Source organism: Triticum aestivum, chromosome 1A (assembly GCF_018294505.1).
Source record: "Triticum aestivum cultivar Chinese Spring chromosome 1A, IWGSC CS RefSeq v2.1, whole genome shotgun sequence".
In the NCBI taxonomy this organism is placed as follows: Eukaryota; Viridiplantae; Streptophyta; class Magnoliopsida; order Poales; family Poaceae; genus Triticum; species Triticum aestivum.
Window position 1 is genome coordinate 457,965,543 of NC_057794.1, and position 19,467 is coordinate 457,985,009.

Genomic DNA, 19,467 nt, shown 5'->3' on the forward strand with positions numbered 1-19,467 from the left:
TGGACCTAAGCCTGAAACTGAGTGCTTCTACTGCAAGCAGACTGGTCACTGGAAGCGGAACTGCCCCAAGTATTTGGCGGATAAGAAGGATGGCAAGGTGAACAAAGGTATATGTGATATACATGTTATTGATGTGTACCTTACTAATGCTCGCAGTAGCACCTGGGTATTTGATACTGGTTCTGTTGCTAATATTTGCAACTCGAAATAGGGACTACGGATTAAGCGAAGATTGGCTAAGGACGAGGTGACGATGCGTGTGGGAAACGGTTCCAAAGTCGATGTGATCGCGGTCGGCACACTACCTCTACATCTACCTTCGGGATTAATATTAGACCTAAATAATTGTTATTTGGTGCCAGCGTTAAGCATGAACATTATATCTGGATCTTGTTTGATGCGAGACGGTTATTCATTTAAATCAGAGAATAATGGTTGTTCTATTTATATGAGTAATATCTTTTATGGTCATGCACCCTTGAAGAGTGGTCTATTCTTATTGAATCTCGATAGTAGTAACACACATATTCATAATGTTGAAGCCAAAAGATGCAGAGTTGATAATGATAGTGCAACTTATTTGTGGCACTACCGTTTAGGTCATATCAGTGTAAAGCGCATGAAGAAACTCCATATTGATGGACTTTTGGAACCACTTGATTATGAATCACTTGGTACTTGCGAACCGTGCCTCATGGGCAAGATGACTAAAACGCCGTTCTCCGGTACTATGGAGAGAGCAACAGATTTGTTGGAAATCATACATACAGATGTATGTGGTCCGATGAATATTGAGGCTCGTGGCGGATATCGTTATTTTCTCACCTTCACAGATGACTTAAGCAGATATGGGTATATCTACTTAATGAAACATAAGTCTGAAACGTTTGAAAAGTTCAAAGAATTTCAAAGTGAAGTTAAAAATCATCGTAACAAGAAAATAAAGTTTCTACGATCTGATCGTGGAGGAGAATATTTGAGTTACGAGTTTGGTGTACATTTGAAACAATGCGGAATAGTTTTGCAACTCACGCCACCCGGAACACCACAGCGTAATGGTGTGTCCGAACGTCGTAATCGTACTTTACTAGATATGGTGCAATCTATGATGTCTCTTACTGATTTACCGCTATCGTTTTGGGGTTATGCTTTGAAGACGGCCGCATTCACGTTAAATAGGGCACCATCAAAATCCGTTGAGACGACGCCTTATGAACTATGGTTTGGAAAGAAACCAAAGTTGTCGTTTCTGAAAGTTTGGGGCTGTGATGCTTATGTGAAAAAGCTTCAACCTGATAAGCTCGAACCCAAATCGGAGAAATGTGTCTTCATAGGATATCCAAAGGAGACTATTGGATACACCTTCTATCACAGATCCGAAGGCAAGACTTTTGTTGCTAAGTTCGGAAACTTTCTAGAGAAGGAGTTTCTCTCGAAAGAAGTGAGTGGGAGGAAAGTAGAACTTGATGAGGTAACTGTACCTGCTCCCTTATTGGAAAGTAGTGCATCACAGAAAACTGTTTCTGTGACACCTACACCAATTAGTAAGGAAGCTAATGATAATGATCATGAAACTTCAGGACAAGATACTACTGAACCTCGTAGATCAACCAGAGTGAGATCCGCGCCAGAGTGGTACGGTAATCCTGTTCTGGAAGTCATGCTGCTAGATCATGATGAACCTACGAACTATGAAGAAGCGATGGTGAGCCCAGATTCCGCAAAATGGCTTGAAGCCATGAAATCTGAGATGGGATCCATGTATGAGAACAAAGTGTGGACTTTGGTTGACTTGCCCAATGATCGGCAAGCAATTGAGAATAAATGGATCTTCAAGAAGAAGACTGACGCCGACGGTAATATTACTGTCTACAAAGCTCGACTTGTCGCAAAAGGGTTTCGGCAAGTTCAAGGGATTGACTACGATGAGACCTTCTCACCCGTAGCGATGCTTAAGTCTGTCCGAATCATGTTAGCAATTGCCGCATTTTATGATTATGAAATTTGGCAGATGGATGTCAAAACTGCATTCCTGAATGGATTTCTGGAAGAAGAGTTGTATATGATGCAACCAGAAGGTTTTGTCGATCCAAAGGGAGCTAACAAAGTGTGCAAGCTCCAGCGATCCATTTATGGACTGGTGCAAGCCTCTCGGAGTTGGAATAAACGCTTTGATAGTGTGATCAAAGCATTTGGTTTTATACAGACTTTCGGAGAAGCCTGTATTTACAAGAAAGTGAGTGGGAGCTATGTAGCATTTCTGATATTATATGTGGATGACATATTACTGATTGGAAATGATATAGAATTTCCGGATAGCATAAAGGGATACTTGAATAAGAGTTTTTCAATGAAAGACCTCGGTGAAGCTGCTTACATATTAGGCATTAAGATCTATAGAGATAGATCAAGACGCTTAATTGGACTTTCACAAAGCACATATCTTGACAAAGTTTTGAAGAAGTTCAAAATGGATCAAGCAAAGAAAGGGTTCTTGCTTGTGTTACAAGGTGTGAAGTTGAGTTAGACTCAATGCTCGAATACTGCTAAAGATAGAGAGAAAATGAAAGATGTTCCCTATGCTTCAGCCATAGGCTCTATCATGTATGTTATGCTGTGTACCAGACCTGATGTGTGCCTTGCTATAAGTCTAGCAGGGAGGTACCAAAGTAATCCAGGAGTGGATCACTGGACAGCGGTCAAGAACATCCTGAAGTACCTTAAAAGGACTAAGGATATGTTTCTCGTATATGGAGGTGACAAAGAGCTCATCGTAAACGGTTACGTGGATGCAAGCTTTGACACTGATCCGGACGATTCTAAATCGCAAACCGGATACGTGTTTACATTAAACAGTGGAGCTGTCAGTTGGTGCAGTTCTAAACAAAGCATTGTGGCGGGATCTACATGTGAAGCGGAGTACATAGCTGCTTTGGAAGCAGCAAACGAAGGAGTCTGGATGAAGGAGTTCATATCCGATCTAGGTGTCATACCTAGTGCATCGGGTCCAATGAAAATCTTTTGTGACAATACTGGTGCAATTGCCTTGGCGAAGGAATCCAGATTTCACAAAAGAACCAAGCACATCAAAAGACGCTTCAATTCCATCCGGGATCTAGTCCAGGTGGGAGACATAGAGATTTGCAAGATACATACGGATCTGAATGTAGCAGACCCGTTGACTAAGCCTCTTCCACGAGCAAAACATGATCAGCACCAAGGCTCCATGGGTGTTAGAATCATTATAGTATAATCTAGATTCTTGACTCTAGTGCAAGTGGGAGACTGAAAGAAATATGCCCTAGAGGCAATAATAAAGTTATTATTTATTTCCTTATATCATGATAAAAGTTTATTATTCATGCTAGAATTGTATTAACCGGAAACATAATACATGTGTGAATACATAGACAAACAGAGTGTCACTAGTATGCCTCTACTTGACTAGCTCGTTAATCAAAGATGGTTATGTTTCCTAACCATGGACAAAGAGTTGTCATTTGATTAACGGGATCACATCATTAGTTGAATGATCTGATTGACATGACCCATTCCATTAGCTTAGCACCCGATCGTTTAGTATGTTGCTATTGCTTTCTTCATGACTTATACATGTTCCTATGACTATGAGATTATGCAATTCCCGTTTGCCGGAGGAACACTTTGTGTGCTACCAAACGTCGCAACGTAACTGGGTGATTATAAAGTTGCTCTACAGGTGTCTCCAAAGGTACATGTTGGGTTGGCGTATTTCGAGATTAGGATTTGTCACTCCGATTGTCGGAGAGGTATCTCTGGGCCCTCTCGGTAATGCACACCACTGAAGCCTTGCAAGCATTGCAACTAATGAGTTAGTTGCGGGATGATGTATTACGGAACGAGTAAAGAGACTTGCCGGTAACGAGATTGAACTAGGTATGGGATACCGACGATCGAATCTCGGGCAAGTAACATACCGGTGACAAAGGGAACAACGTATGTTGTTATGCGGTCTGACCGATAAAAGATCTTCGTAGAATATGTAGGAGCCAATATGAGCATCCAGGTTCCGCTATTGGTTATTGACCGGAGACGTGTCTCGGTCATGTCTACATTGTTCTCGAACCCGTAGGGTCCGCACGCTTGAGGTTACGATGACAGTTATATTATGAGTTTATACATTTTGATGTACCGAAGTTTGTTCGGAGTCCCGGATGTGATCACGGACATGACGAGGAGTCTCGAAATGGTAGATACATAAAGATTGATATATTGGAAGCCTATGTTTGGATATCGGAAGTGTTCCGGGTGAAATCGGGATTTTACCGGAGTACCGGGAGGTTACCGGAACCCCCCGGGAGGTATATGGGCCTTAGTGGAAGAGAGGAGAGGTGGCCATAGATGGGCCGCGCGCCCCTCCCCCCCTTGGTCCGAATAGGACAAGGAGAGGGGGCCGGCCCCCCTTCCTCCTCTCTCTCCTCTTTTCCCCCCTCCGCGAATCCTATTCCAACTAGGAAAGGGGGGGAGTCCTACTCCCGAAGGGAGTAGGACTCCTCCTGGCGCGCCTCCTCTTGGACGGCCAGCCCCCCCTTTGAGCCTTTATATACGGAGGCAAGGGGCACCCCTAGAGACACAAGTTGATCCACGTGATCATATTCTTAGCCGTGTGCGGTGCCCCCTTCCACCATAGTCCTCGATAATATTGTAGCGGTGCTTAGGCGAAGCCCTGCGACGGTAGTACATCAAGATCGTCACCACGCCGTCGTGCTGACGGAACTCTTCCCCGACACTTTGCTGGATTGGAGTCCGGGGATCATCATCGAGCTGAACGTGTGCTAGAACTCGGAGGTGTCGTAGTTTCGGTGCTTGATCGATCGGGCCGTGGAGACGTACGACTACATAAACCAAACGCTTCCGTTGTCGATCTACAAGGGTACGTAGATCACACTCTCCCCTCTCGTTGCTATGGATCACCATGATCTTGCGTGTGCGTAGGAATTTTTTTGAAATTACAATGTTCCCCAACATTTTTTTTCTAGAATATTTGAGGATTTATGGAACAAAGAACACACCAGGGGGGCAACCACCTTGACACGAGGGTGGAGGGCGCCCCCCTACCTCGTGGGCCCACGGTGGCCCTCCTCCACTTATTCTTCCAGCCACACACTTCATCTTCCTCCCCCAAACACGAAAAACCAACTCAAACCCGAGTCCAAGCTCGTTTTGCTGCCATTTTCGATCTCCTTGCTCAAAGCACCTCTCACAAAACTGCTTGGGGAGATTGTTCCTTGGTATGTGACTCCTCCATTAGTCCAATTAGTTTTTGTTCTAGTGCTTTATTCATTGCAAATTTGTTTTGCTTAGGTTTCCCTGTTCTTGAGCTTGCATGTCAAATTTATATGGTCAAAAATAGTTTTGATGCATGATATAGGTCCTAGGCACTTGTAGGAGTAGTTGCTATCAATATTGTTGAGTTTGGTTTACTTTTATTTTGAAGTTACTAAAAAAAATCGGAATTTTTCAGAGGAAGAAATATGTTTAGAAAAATGTTCCAAGGTGGTTCTTTAAAGAAGCAAGGACCCAGGCTTGCAATGCGTGATGCTGACAAAGAGCCACCAAGAGACGCTCCAGTGCGTCCTTGTGAGTGGCCTTCTGAAAATTTTATGGATCAAGCGGAATTAAAGAAGAATTTAACGCATATTTGCGTAATGCCGATCTTGGGGACTTTGAGGCAGACAAATGCCCCCAGTATCATGAGCTCACACGCTCTTTTGTGAGGAGGTTTGAGTATTCATCTGCACGTAATTCTCCTTCAGTCATGTTTGATCTTTATGATAAATCTTATACCATGGACCTAGAGGATTTCACTCTTGTTTGCGTTAGGGATCCCCCTAAATCTGAATTTAGAAACTTTCTTGCTAGTATAACTGTAGGGGAATCCAGAGATATAACGCAAGCTACCATAGGGAGCATTCACTTTCCTGCTATACATTATTTTGCTCTCTTCATAGGTAGGTGCATAAATGCTAAGGATGAAGCATGTCACATGTGTGTACCTGACCTTAGCATTCTCAGGAGTGCTGTGTCAGGAGACCAATCTTATCATATGTGAGCCATTGTAGCTCGTAGGTTGCATCATAATAGACATAATGGAGATTTCTTTGGATGAATTTATGCAACCCGCTTAGCTAAATTTCTTGAGATAGACATTCGTGAAGGAGACATGGAGTTGCCTCCTGCTTATTTAGATTTTGATTCTATGGTTTCTCACCATTTTATCGAGAGGAACGAATCACCTCTCCAGTACCGACTAATCTTTGACAGACGATGTGCTGTCTATATTACTCTCCCCGCTCCTACTTTCTTTGATTATCAGGCAAGATGAGGATACACTATTACCAGAGAGGAGTCAGATGAGTACGAGAGGAGAGCGGAGGCCGCTCGTCGCCACGCTACAGCTCAGGAGGCGATAGCCGCTGCATCTCAGTACGACCCTAACTATTATTATGGATATTAGCCAGGCCAGCCGTGGCCATAGACCAACTTAGTCCAAAAGCCTAAACTTGGGGGAGTACGTATTTCTCAGTGACATTATATTTATGTTCACACACACTCATTGCCAGATGTCGGTGCTCATACTTTTTTATTGTATCATCCATGCTAGTTTATTTTCTTTTATGTTTTCTTCTTGTGTGTTTGATAAACCTTAAGAAAAAACCAAAAAAATAGTTGTAACTTTTAATTAATTTACTTTCCATGCTATAGTAGTAATTAAAAAGAAAACCCAAAAATATTTCCTGTTCTTCTTTTGCTTGTTGGGAGCTTTCTCGTGTAAATAGTTTTATTTCTTTTCTTTTCTTTGGGGGACAGTAGGAGAAGACCTTGATTAAATTGTTGAAGTGGCTCTTATATGCATTATTGTTTATCTGACAAAAGAGCCCATATTGCCTTGTCTTCTCATGTTTATTGAATGCTCGCAGATTCCAGTTTAGTCCAATGCACATGCACTCTTATTATTATTCACATCGTTCGGTCGTGCAAGTGAAAGACAATTATGATGATATATGATGGACTGACTGAGATGAGAAAAGTTGGTATGAACTCGACCTCTTTTGTTTTTAAATATGATGAGTTCATCGTTCTTGATTCAGCTTGTTATGAAGAAACATGTTTGCAATGACAATTAGAGATCATAGTTGCTTGTGCCATGCTTGATTAGCTATGATTTATAATGATTTACCTTGCGTGCCAACATGCTATTAAAATGGTTATGATGTGGTATGATAGGGTGGTATCCTCCTCTGAATGATTTAAGTGACTTGACTTGGCACATGTTCACGCATGTAGTTGAAACAAATCAACATAGCCTTCACGATATTTATGTTCATGGTGGATTATATCCTACTCATGCTTGCATCCAATGTTTATTAATTTTAATGCATGTACATGGCTGTTGTCGCTCTCTAGTTGGTCGCTTCCCAGTCTTTTGCTAGCCTTCACCTGTACTAAGCGGAAATACTGCTTGTGCATCCAAACTCCTTAAACCCCAAAGTTATTCCATATGAGTCCACTATACCTTCCTATATGCGGTATGTACCTGCCGTTCCAAGTAAATTTGTATGTGCCAAACTCTAAATCTTCAAATAATCATCCTGTTTTGTATGCTCGAATAGCTAATGTATCAACTAGGGTTGTCTGTATCTTCCATGTTAGGCGGGTTATTCTCAAAAGGAGTGGACTCCGCTCCTCATTCACGAGATAAAGGGCTGGTCACCGGGATGCCCAGTCCCATGCTTTACGCAAACTAAATCGAAATAATTGCAAACAAAACCCCCCCTGGGACCTGATGTATGTCGGAGGCACTCGTTGTTTCGAGCAAGCCATGGATTGATGTTTGTTGGTGGAGGGGGAGTATAAACTTTACCATTCTGTTTGGGAACCGCCTATAATGTGTGTAGCATGGAAGATATCGCCATCTCTTGGTTGTTATGTTGACAATGAAAGTATACCGCTCAAAATATTATTCACCTCTGTTTTAAAACCGAGCTCTGGCACCTCTACAAATCCCTGCTTCCCTCTGCGAAGGGCCTATCTATTTATTTTTATGTTGAGTCATCACCCTCTTATTAAAAAGAACTAGCTGGAGAGCGCAGCTGTCATTTGCATTCATTACTGTTAATTTATATTGGGTGTGACTATGATTGGATCTCTTTTACCATGAATTATAATGTATAGTCAGTCCTTAATCTTTAAAGGTGCTCTGCATTTATGTTTTGCGGTCTCAGAAAGGGCTAGCGAGATACCATCTTGTTATATCATATTATGATTGTTTTGAGAAAATATTGTCATCCGAGATTTATTATTATGGCTTGCTAGTTGATTATGTTATTGATATGAATAATCATGAGACCTGAGAATTATTGCAAATGTGGTTAGTTATAATCTTTGCTGAAAACTTGAATGCTAGCTTGACATATTTACAACAATAAGAGCAAACAGAGTTTGTAAAAGTTTTTCTTTATTTTTTCAGTTTGTCAACTGAATTGCTTGAGGACAAGCAAGGGTTTAAGCTTGGGGAGTTGATACGTCTCCAACGTATCTACTTTTCCAAACACTTTTGCCCTTGTTTTGGACTCTAACTTGTATGATTTGAATGGAACTAACCCGGACTGACGCTGTTTTCAGCAGAATTGCCATGATGTTGTTTTATGTGCAGAAAACAAAAGTTCTTGGAATGACCTGAAACTTCACGGGATATCTTACAATAAATAATAAAAAATCCTCGCCAAAGATGAAGACTAAGGGGCCCACACCCTTCTCAAGAGGGTGGGGGCGCCCCCCCCCCCTAGGGCACGCCCCCTACCTCGTGGGCCCCCTGGAGACCCCCCGACTCCAACTCCAACTCTATATAACTGCTTTCGGGGAGGAAAAAATAAAAGAGAAGAAATCATCGTGTTTTACGATACGGAGCCGCCGCCAAGCCCTAAAACCTCTCGGGAGGGCTGATCTGGAGTCCGTTCGGGGATCCGGAGAGGGGGATTCGTCGCCGTCGTCATCATCAACCATCCTCCATCACCAATTTCATGATGCTCACCGCCGTGCGTGAGTAATTCCATCGTAGGCTTGCTGGACGGTGATGGGTTGGATGAGATTCACCATGTAATCGAGTTAGTTTTGTTAGGGTTTGATCCCTAGTATCCACTATGTTCTGAGATTGATGTTGCTATGACTTTGCTATGCTTAATGCTTGTCACTAGGGACCGAGTGCCATGATTTCAGATCTGAACCTATTATGTTTTCATCAATATATGAGAGTTCTAGATCCTATCTTGCAAGTCTATAGTCACCTATTATGAGTTATGATCCGTTAACCCCGAAGTGATAATAATCGGGATACTTACCGGTGATGACTGTAGTTTGAGGAGTTCATGTATTTACTATGTGTTAATGCTTTGTTCCGGTTCTCTATTAAAAGGAGGCCTTAATATCCCTTAGTTTCCATTAGGACCCCGCTGCCACGGGAGGGTAGGACAAAAGATGCCATGCAAGTTCTTTTCCATAAGCATGTATGACTATATTCGGAATACATGCCTACATTACATTGACGAATTGGAGCTAGTTCTGTGTCACCCTATGTTATGACTGTTACATGATGAACCGCATCCGCCATAATTATCCATCATTGATCCAATGCCTACGAGCTTTCCATATACTGGTTTACGCTTATTTACTTTCCCGTTGCTATTGTTACAATCACTACAAAATACCAAAAATATTACTTTGCTTTCATTACTCTTTTGCTACCGTTACCATCACTATCATATTACTTTGCTACTAAACACTTTGCTGCAGATATTAAGTTTCCAAGTGTGGTTGAATTGACAACTCAGCTGTTAATACTTGAGAATATTCTTTGGCTCCCCTTGTGTCGAATCAATAAATTTGGGTTGAATACTCTACGCTCGAAAGCTATTGCGATCCCCTATACTTGTGGGTTATCACGGCCACGCGTACGCGCGGCGCCTCCGCCTACATAAAGTCGACCCTCAGCGCGCCGGTGTCACGCACAGAGTCTCCACCGCTGACGCCACCTTTCTCCCCCTTCCTCCCTCTCCTCTCGCCGTCTCCAGCTCAAAGAATGGTCGAACGCTTCCCAGGCGACGGTGCGGCGGCGAACGGCTTCGGCCGCCGCCACCTTCACGAGGACGAAGCTCGGCTCCTCTTCGAGGCCGAGTACCCGGTCCCGCCGGACATGCGGGTACCCGACGCGTGGAGAATCAGCGCCGGCGGGGTCCCGGTACCACCACCGCCCACCGGGGCGGCGCGATGCGCGGAGATCGCGTGTATCCACGCCTCCCTGCCGCGGGCGGCGAGGGAGGGGCCACGCTATGTCCCCAACAGCCCGCTCTGGGAGCCATACTTTCGCCGCCGCCACGCCGAGCAGCTCGAGGCCACCAACGACGTCGTTCCCTCTGGTAGGCTCAACTCCGAGGGGCGGCGCCGATGGTGGGACGTGCCCGGCCGCACGCTGGAGGCCGTCCTCGAGTACATCGAGGGCGGCAACACGCCGAGGCTGGAGTACCCCTCCCCCCCGTCCTTCTCTCGCCGTCGTGGGAGCTTGTGGACGCCGAGGTGCATGGACCCCGGGGCGTCCTCCTCCTCATCAGGTCGGTCGACCGGCTCCCCCTGCCTCCGCCCCGTCAAGCCGGAGCCCCAGGACACGCCTGTCAGCCGGCGCACCCGCAGCTCCGGCGTCCGCATCGGCGACTCCACCCCCGCCTCTAGCCGCCACGTCCTCGTCGCACCCAAGCCGAAGCCCGGCCTCCCCGCGGAGTACGAGGAGATAGCCCGGCACGGCATCTCCGACGAGGACGCCATGCAGTGGGCGCGGGACGACTACCTCTGCGACGAGATGGTCCGGCAGCGCCGGGCCCTGGAGGAGATAGCCGCCCGCAAACGTGGGCGCGAGGACGAGCACGACGTCGTGATCCTCGACAGCGACGACGACGAAGACGCCCCCGGACCGTCCAACCCGCCACGCCAACCGGGGGAGGGTTGCAGCAAGGACGGCGGCCGCGGCGGAGGCGACGACGACGACGGCGGCGGCGGCGACTACACGCGGTTCTACAGCCTCCTCGGCATGTAGATCTGCAAGGGCGGTGGGCGGCGAGGGAGACGGCGAGGAGCAACCTAGTAGCTTTTTTTCCTTTTTGTAAAATATTTTAAATATGAACGAACTCGCCGAAGTTTGGTTGAATTTGCGCCGTGTTTGTGCCATAATTTATATTTTCAAAAAAACGTGGGCGCCGTGATTGGGGGGCATCACGCCCCCAGCGCGTGGTTTATCGCTGGTGCGCCCCCAGGGGGCGATTTTTAGCGCCTTCGGGGGGGGGGGGGGGCAACGGCTGGAGATGCTCTAACAATTGTATCTCTCATTCGCTACCAAACTAAAAGGCCAATCACATCCCGAGCACACAGAGCCTAATAACCCTAGGAAAACAAACAACCCCCCAAAACAGCGCACCAAATATCCAGAATACAAGTGAAAAAAATCATTTTTAAAAGTGAGAAAAAGTTTGATGTGTATTTTTTTTTAAATCGCCCCTCACAAAAAAAAGGCGAGCGTTAGCCGCTAGTTAATCATGAAATTGCCTATTTCCAACAGTGAATGGAGGCATGTGCACACTTATAAGTGCCAAGTGTCAGCATGTCAGATTACAAATGTTCACACTCATTATCTTCGATTTTTGTACTTAAAACAAGGAGAAAGAATCCAAAGGGGAGTTAAAATAAGCATTCCTGTGTATTTTTCGTTCAGTTACCTAAACATCAGTTACAATAGTACACTCAAATGTTCTCCTATATCTTCTCAGTATCTTCCAGAAAACAAAGGATCCTCAAAACTACATTTGTTATGGACAACACAGGAAGCTACTAATAGAGGTGCAAATCATGAAGATCTCGTAGCATTTTTCCAAATCAAACATCAGCCGCTAAAAGCACCCAGCTGCACAAACTAAAAGACCGATTATTCTAGATTGTTGAACCATATGCCACTACCTTTCATTGGATAAATGCCGAGCTTTTGATTCAGAATGACAAAAGGTTGAGCTTAATTTCTAAAACCACATCAAGTAGCTTACAAACCGTACTCAGTTTTTTAATTGCAATGAAGTTCTGTATTAGTGCACTAACCTGTAAAGTAACTTAAGTATACCCCACCTTGAGATTGATATAGCTAGCCCTGACATAATTATTAGCATCTACTCAAGTATAAAACACTAGGTATGTAAAGAAGGGCCATGCACACACATATTATTTCCTTAAATATCTTCGAGCAAAATATGTGCATGCACTTTATTTCTTCTATAGCAACATTCAGAAAGCACAAGAAAAGACATGCAGCAAGGCTTCCACAGAAGAATCACTACTATTTTAGAGGTTTAGGTAACTGAACAAAAAATACACCCCTCCTGAGCAGCAATCAGGGAGGCGTGGGAATTGCCCACAGAGGAGTTCAGGTATTCGGGCCCTCTTTTGGCTCCAGGTGCTCTTAAATTCAGTAAATGTTGATAACCGAGCAAATGTCCTTTTTTGGCGCTCATGGCATTTGAGGAATGATGGAGTCCAGGGCAAGGGGGAGGCATCAGTTACACAATCTGTTTGTTTTGTGAACAATCCTGGAGTCAGACTGTGAAGTTCTGATTGATGGATTGGGCAGCCACAATTGGAAGGTATTAGAGATGTTGTGGCAGAGCTTCCTGAATTTCGGTGCAGTTTTGTGAACAGGGGAGGCAACAGAGTAGCTCATGAACCTGCTCAAGCTGCTAGGAGGGGTGTAACGGCCAATGTTTGGCTCCTAGAGGCCCCTTTGTTTGTTGCTGAGTTGCTCAATTTTGATTGTAAAGACATTATCTTACAATAGTAAACCTCCCTGTTTCCCGCTTTTTTTTGCCTATTTCCAACAGTGAATGGAGGCATGTGCATGTGTCAAGTGTCAGCATGTCAGATTACAAATGCTCACACTCATTATCTTCAATTTTTGTACTTAAAACAAGGAGAAAGAATCCAAGGTGGAGTTAAAACAAGCATTCCTGTGTATCTTTTGTTCAGCTACCTAAGGGCATGTACAATGGTGCTATCTTAGGGGTGCCACGTAGGATAAATGATGAGGGGGAGGAGAGAGAACTCATAAGAGAAGGCTTGTCTTCTCTTATTTAAGATAAGACAAGAGATGATCTCTTAGCACAATATGTCTCACCACATTTTTAGGAATTGCTAGTTATTGAAGATAAGGCTAAGAGATGATCCATTGTAGACATTTTTCTTTGTCGTCTCTAAATTACATGCAAAACTTAAAATAAGACTATCTTATCAACCATTGTACATGCCCTAAACCTCTAAAACAGTAGTACGCTGAAATGTTTTCCTATATCTTATCAGTATCTTCCAATAAACAAGGGATCCCCAAAACTACATTTGTTATGGACAGCACTAGAAGCTACTGTGCAAATCATTAAGATCTCATAACCTTTTTCCATATCAAACATCAGCGCTAAAAGCACCCAGCTGCACAAACTAAAAGACCGATTATTCTACATTGTTGAACCATATGCCGCTACCTTTGATTGGATGAATGTCCAGTTTTTCATTGAGAATGACAAAAGGTTGAGCTTAATTTCTAAAACCACATCAAGTAGCTTACAAATCATATTCAGTTTTTTAATTGCAATGCAGTTCTGTATTAGTGCACTAACCTGTATAAAGTAACTTAAGTATACCCCACCTTGAGATTGATATAGCTAGCCCTGACATAACTATTAGCATCTACTCAAGTCTAAAACACTAGGTATGAAAAGAAGGGCCAAGCAAACACATATGATTTCCTTAAATCTCTTCGAGCCAAATATGTGCACGCGCTTTATTCCTTCTCTAGTAACATTCAGAAAGCACAAGAAAAGAGATGCAGCAAGGCTTCCACTGAAGAATCACTAATGAAAACTGAGCTCTTTGTGAAAAAAAGGCAAGGCAATAAACCACATGTATTCCAGTAGTACAACCTACTACTACTCCCTTGCCCTGACGAAAGCTCCGGAGCAATTCATAGACCAAACCTCTGCAAAGCTCATGCTTTGATGCTGAAGTTTGCGCACTTGATGGAGCCCCTTGCAATGTCAATCTCAATCATGTTTTCCTCCTCACTGATCTCCGACAAGATGTCTATGAAGTCCCTCCTGTCAAGAGCGAACTCCGGCAGGAAGTCGGCGAGGAGGTCTTGCTCCTTCTTCCAGAGACATTGCTCCTCTTGCCCCACATAGTACCCATCAACAAGGGAGATCTCAATAAGACTCTCATCGTCGTCGTCATCAGACACCGAGACTTCATCAGTCCCCTCTTCGCTGACCTGGCAATCTGAAGACCCCGACAGGCTTCCAGCCGAATCCTCCAGCGCATCCTCGGACACCTCATCTTGTGGCACAGTGCTCTTCTCCTGATGAGCAACCACCTCCATGGAAGCTTTGTGGCTGCTGGTTCTCACCAGTTGTCTGAGGTTTGAGAAGAGCAAGGAGAGGCAGGTGGAGATAACCAGCACCAGCAATGCAAGAGAGGAGGACGTGGAGAAAGAAGAAGAGGAATACATACTGTAAAGGCTACACGAAATGAGTAGAAGCGTGAGTTGTATGGCCATTTGGGATCTGGGAAGCATCAAGAACTTGCTCACAATCACAAGGGCAAGAAGGGCTTTAGTGGCCCAAATGATGCAGCGATGCTAAAGAAGAAAGAAGCCATGATGAGGCACAGCATGGAACAAGGAATTGCTGCTGCTTCCTTTTCAATAACAAACCTGCACAGGGAAAGCAAAGGTTGTGTGCTTGTCTATCAAATGGATTTGTGAATTGACACAAAGAGGAAAAGGAGGCCAGAGAGGGAGGAGGAGTAGGGCTCACCATGTAGAACGCGTATGCCGCAAATATTTAATCTGAAACTGATGGACGTAAAGGTAACTGCAACAGTTAATTAATGCTTAGAAAACTGAAACTTTCTGGTGAACTGTTACCGGTGCTGCAGTGCACACCCCATGTCCTCTTGTGAAGCTGTAGGTTAAGTCATTAGAGGTAACTGTTGGCTTGGCATCATGGTCAGAGAGTTGTTAAGCGCTGCTTGACAGAAATATTTAAGGCGTGGTCCATCCATGGTTCTATAGGATGGCAACAAGTAAAGCAGGGTTGGGTTGCGTGAAACAAGAGGGTGGCCATGTGCATGGGGTTAATTAAAGTTTACCACATGGGCCTCCACTAGACAATTCGTCTCTTCCACTCTTTTTTTACCTTATCAAAAGCAGCGTTTTACCTTTTTTCATGGAAGGTGAGACCGTAATGAATTCCCCCCCTTTCTCTTGCCCTCCCATCTGCAATTAAAGCTGCCCGATGTTCATGACTTGCTCCAGCCCTCCTTTTCGTCACAAAATTATGTACTGAAGTAAATACAGTAACTTGCTGCTTTGTGTTTACTGATTATCACATAAAACTGGCTGACAGAGCTGGATGCACTAATAATCTCGGCACCGGCAATCATCAACGCAAACATGTTGAAAGTTTTGGTATCCTTCTATTCTCTAATAGTTCAAGTGTTTTCAGTAGTCATTTGGCGGCACAAGATCTCAGAATCACAGCTGTTGGAAAATAAATGGTATACTATGTTGTCCACAAACATAAAACTCTTCTACTGGGGTGGCATCAAAATTGTTATGTAGGCATGTAATAAAGTAAAGAAACAAGTTTAGCCAACCCACTGGAGTACCTGAGTCAAAGTACCAAAGTGAGGGACATGCGGGAAGGTGATAGTAACACCCAGTTTTTCCATTTAATTACAAACGGGAAGCATAAAAAGAAGAAAAATTGTTCAGCTTGAACAAGATGAGGGCACCATTGTTGGTCAAGACAACCTTAAATCCTACATCTCCAACTTTTATAAGCTAGTCGGATCCATTGTGTCTAACTTTGTGTCAATGGATTAATACACAGTGCAACCAATGGAAGATGGTAGCAAGGGATACGTACAACCGGTTTGGGTGACGGTTCAATAGTAGGCTATGTGTAGGCATATATTCCTATTTTTGCCGGTTGTGGCTTGTTTTTTTGTACTTCAGAACTGGAGCTTGATACTACAACCTTAATAAAATTTGGCTGGGTTCATCTCAAGATGCAGACGCCGGGGTTTATCTTTTCTAAAAAGAAAAGAAAAAATTGGAGTACCTGAGTCAACAGATCTACTTTGGAATTCTCAATCTTAGCTACTTCAGTCTAATCTTTCACCAAGCCCTACGAGTAGTATTATATCAACAGTATCGGAGAGCTGGGTTGCATAATAGCAGATCAGAAAAGTACGAAGGATAAAAAAACACATTATTCACCGACAACATAACCTTTGAATTCACCGATAACATAACCTTTGAATTCACTGACAAAAATGTTTAGATTTTTTAGGAAAAAAATGTAGCAACATGACCCTATAGTTTCCCCAGGCTACTCCAAAGGACTATCTGTTACCAGGATGTACATAAAGCTAGGAACAATAGGATACAACAAATGGACAGTTCTAGTTTCTATTAGTCGCGCTTGTTGGTTGGCCCATATACGGTTTTGTCTTCTCTAAGACTGAAACATCAATTCAGTCATACAGAAAAAAGGTCATCCATTTCGTACCGATCTCTCTAGACATGGGAAAGTTAAGATATTAGACCATACCTAGAGGACTAGAGGCACAACTGAACATCAGCAGATCAGTTCTGCTACCAGAATTCACCACAAGAGCACTTCCCACCTTCAAAATGGTGGAAACGAGTAGCGTCTCTCACAATAATCTTCCTCTGGAAAATTTCACTAATTAACTTCATCACTACATGGCAGTCCCCACAGACACGGAGGTTCTTCACCACCCGGATCACCGACCCCGGAAGAGACTTGAGGATTCCAAAAGCAACAGCCAGCCTCTCACTATGCAAGAACAGATGGTGCTCCTTTTCATGCTCCTCCAGATCATGCATCACAGAACTGGTATCAGGGACATAGCCCCTCCGGCGCATCTCCGAGACTAATTCCTCGAGAAAAACTAGAATTTCTTCTCTCATATCAACCGGAACTTCCCCAGCATGAAACAGACGAGATTCTCTTCCAACTTCAACCCAGCTATACCCAGGCTCTTTATTTATCTTCATATTAGCCATGAGCTTTCTCACCGTGCTCACAGACCCCCATTTGCCATTCACTGCATAGACATTAGATAACAAGACACATGTTGAAGGATATTTTGGTCCCAGCTCTAACAGATTATCAGCAACCCTGACACACATTTCAGCATTGTTGTGTTTCTTGCATGCGCTCAAGAGGGCCCCCCAAGCAGCTTCATCAGGCTCATATGGCATCGTAGTGATGAGTTCTTCAGCTTCTGATAAATGGCCCGAACGACTAAGAAGATCTAGGTAGCATGTATAGAGTTGTAATCCAGGGTTGATGTCATACTCCCGCTTCACTGAGTCAAACAGTTGCCGACCTTTCTGAACAAGACCAGCGTGGCTACATGCATAGATCAACCCAACAAATGTCACCTCATTGGGCTTCACTCCTGCAAGAATCATCCGGTCATAAAGACCAAAAGCCTCCCCTGCTCGACCATGCTGGGCCTCTCCAACAATCATTGTCGTCCACGAGATGATGTCACGCACTGTAATCTCTTCAAATACTTCTCTAGCGGAGTGTATGTCGCTACATTTGGAGTACATGTCAACCAATGCATTCCCAACCATCATGCTGGACAAGAACCCAAGCCTCATGGACAAACCATGCAACTGCCTACCCAGAACAAGCGCAGCCAGGTCTGCAGCCCCACCAGTTACAGATGACAACACAAATGCGTCATCAATAGTAACGGCATCCCGCCTCATCTCAAGAAACAGCTCCAATGCGCTAACACTCTCGCCAGCTCTTACAAATCCTGATACGAGTGCAGTCCATGCAAAGAGGCCGCGTCCAGGCATGCTCCGGAAGAGCTCCAGTGCCTCGTCAGTATAGCCGTTCGACGCGTACCCAGAAACAAGCGCAGTCCACACGACGCTGTTCTTGGGACTCATACCATCAAACACCTTCCTGGCATCATCCGGAAAGCCACATTTACAGTACATATCGATCAGAGAAGACTTGACGACATCATCTCCGCTATACGGGGAAGCAACGAAGTGTCCATGGAGCTGCTTACCAAGACTGAGGCTTCGCAACCTGGCGGAGGCGCTAGCGATGGAGGCCAGGACGAAGTGGTCCGGCTGGAGGGCGTCAGCAGAGAGCATGCGACGTATGATCGGGAGCACGAGGTAAGGAGCGTCGGAGTTGGAGACGGCGGCGAGGAGTGACGAGTAGAGGTGGAGGTCCCGGCGCGGGCTTTCGTCGAACACCCTGCGGGCGTCGGGGAGGAGGCGGCACTTGGCGTAGGCGGAGACGAGAAGGGACGGCGCGGGAGGGTGCAGCGCCAGGCCATCCTTGAGGAGACGCGCGTGGGCGCGGCGTACGGCCGTCGGTGACCCCCCCGCAGCGCGGACGGCGGCTACAACGGCGGCGGCGGGGGAGAGCATGCGTAAGCTTTGATGAAAGGCTGTATCTCATTTGTTCCTATGCTATTCAGTTCGGCCTAAACGGCGTCGCGTGCCACTCCCGCCTACATGGGCTTAGGAAGGTAGGGAGTAGTTAGAATAACTCCAACAGATGTAACTCCAACAGATGATGTAAAACCTGATGTAAAAACAATTAAAGGGTAGTAGGGAGAAGAGTTTTGCACACCATGGTTGTTGTTGCTCCAACAGATTATGTAAAAGTGGTGCCTAAAAAATTGAGAAGCAGTTGAAACATGAGGTCCAACAATAGAAAGGTCGGGAGGCGAATCTGACGGTCGTAGGAGCCGAGAACAATTTCGGCTAGCAGAGTTCGCTAGGGTCAAGACATTCGTCGGGCCACCTAGGATAGGAGTCATAAGGTAGCAGGAGCCGAGGGTGCGGCCAACTCCAGTGGCAGTGCGCTGCCCGAGCGCTGAGAGCATCGAACGGGACCAATGGTTCCGTATAGTTGGGTCACTCGACTGGAGGTCGCTTGGTCGTTAATCGACCTCGTCAGTCGACGGTGGTGCGGCAGCTACCATCTCAGGCAATTGAGGGGATGGGAAAACGGCCGGAATCAGCAACGACATTCCAAGCTTCCAAGACATCGGTGGGGGTCGCAACAGTTGTCTGGGCTAATATTTTTGCACTTATCACACCGTTGTTTAAACCGGATAATCGCAGATTTTCTCAAAAAATCAATTTTAAATTGTCACTAATGACTAATGGATGCGAGAGATCATGAAATCCTTTGTTTAATGTGTTTTCATGAGAAAAAGGGCCCAGACATGGAAGGAAATCATCACACACAAGAAAACATGAAGTTTGGTGGAAGAGAGAAGGCA

At 44.9% G+C, this 19,467-nt stretch overlaps 2 protein-coding genes across 2 annotated transcripts; both read right to left on the minus strand.

Annotated features, from left to right (window-relative positions):
• Nucleotides 1-13,445: 13,445 nt before the first annotated feature.
• LOC123056186 (uncharacterized) lies at nucleotides 13,446-16,198 on the minus strand. The gene is made up of 2 exons (XM_044479886.1): nucleotides 14,928-16,198; nucleotides 13,446-14,824 (listed from the first exon to the last, which is right to left on the minus strand). Exon 2 carries the CDS (start codon nucleotides 14,684-14,686, stop codon nucleotides 14,105-14,107), a length of 582 nt encoding a protein of 193 aa, XP_044335821.1. The 5' UTR covers nucleotides 14,687-14,824; nucleotides 14,928-16,198; the 3' UTR covers nucleotides 13,446-14,104.
• A 190-nt stretch (nucleotides 16,199-16,388) lies between these two features.
• Nucleotides 16,389-18,721, minus strand: LOC123056175 (pentatricopeptide repeat-containing protein At4g14050, mitochondrial-like). The gene has a single exon (XM_044479877.1). The coding sequence runs from the start codon at nucleotides 18,602-18,604 to the stop codon at nucleotides 16,772-16,774; it is 1,833 nt and encodes a 610-aa protein (XP_044335812.1). The 5' UTR covers nucleotides 18,605-18,721; the 3' UTR covers nucleotides 16,389-16,771.
• Nucleotides 18,722-19,467: the final 746 nt, after the last annotated feature.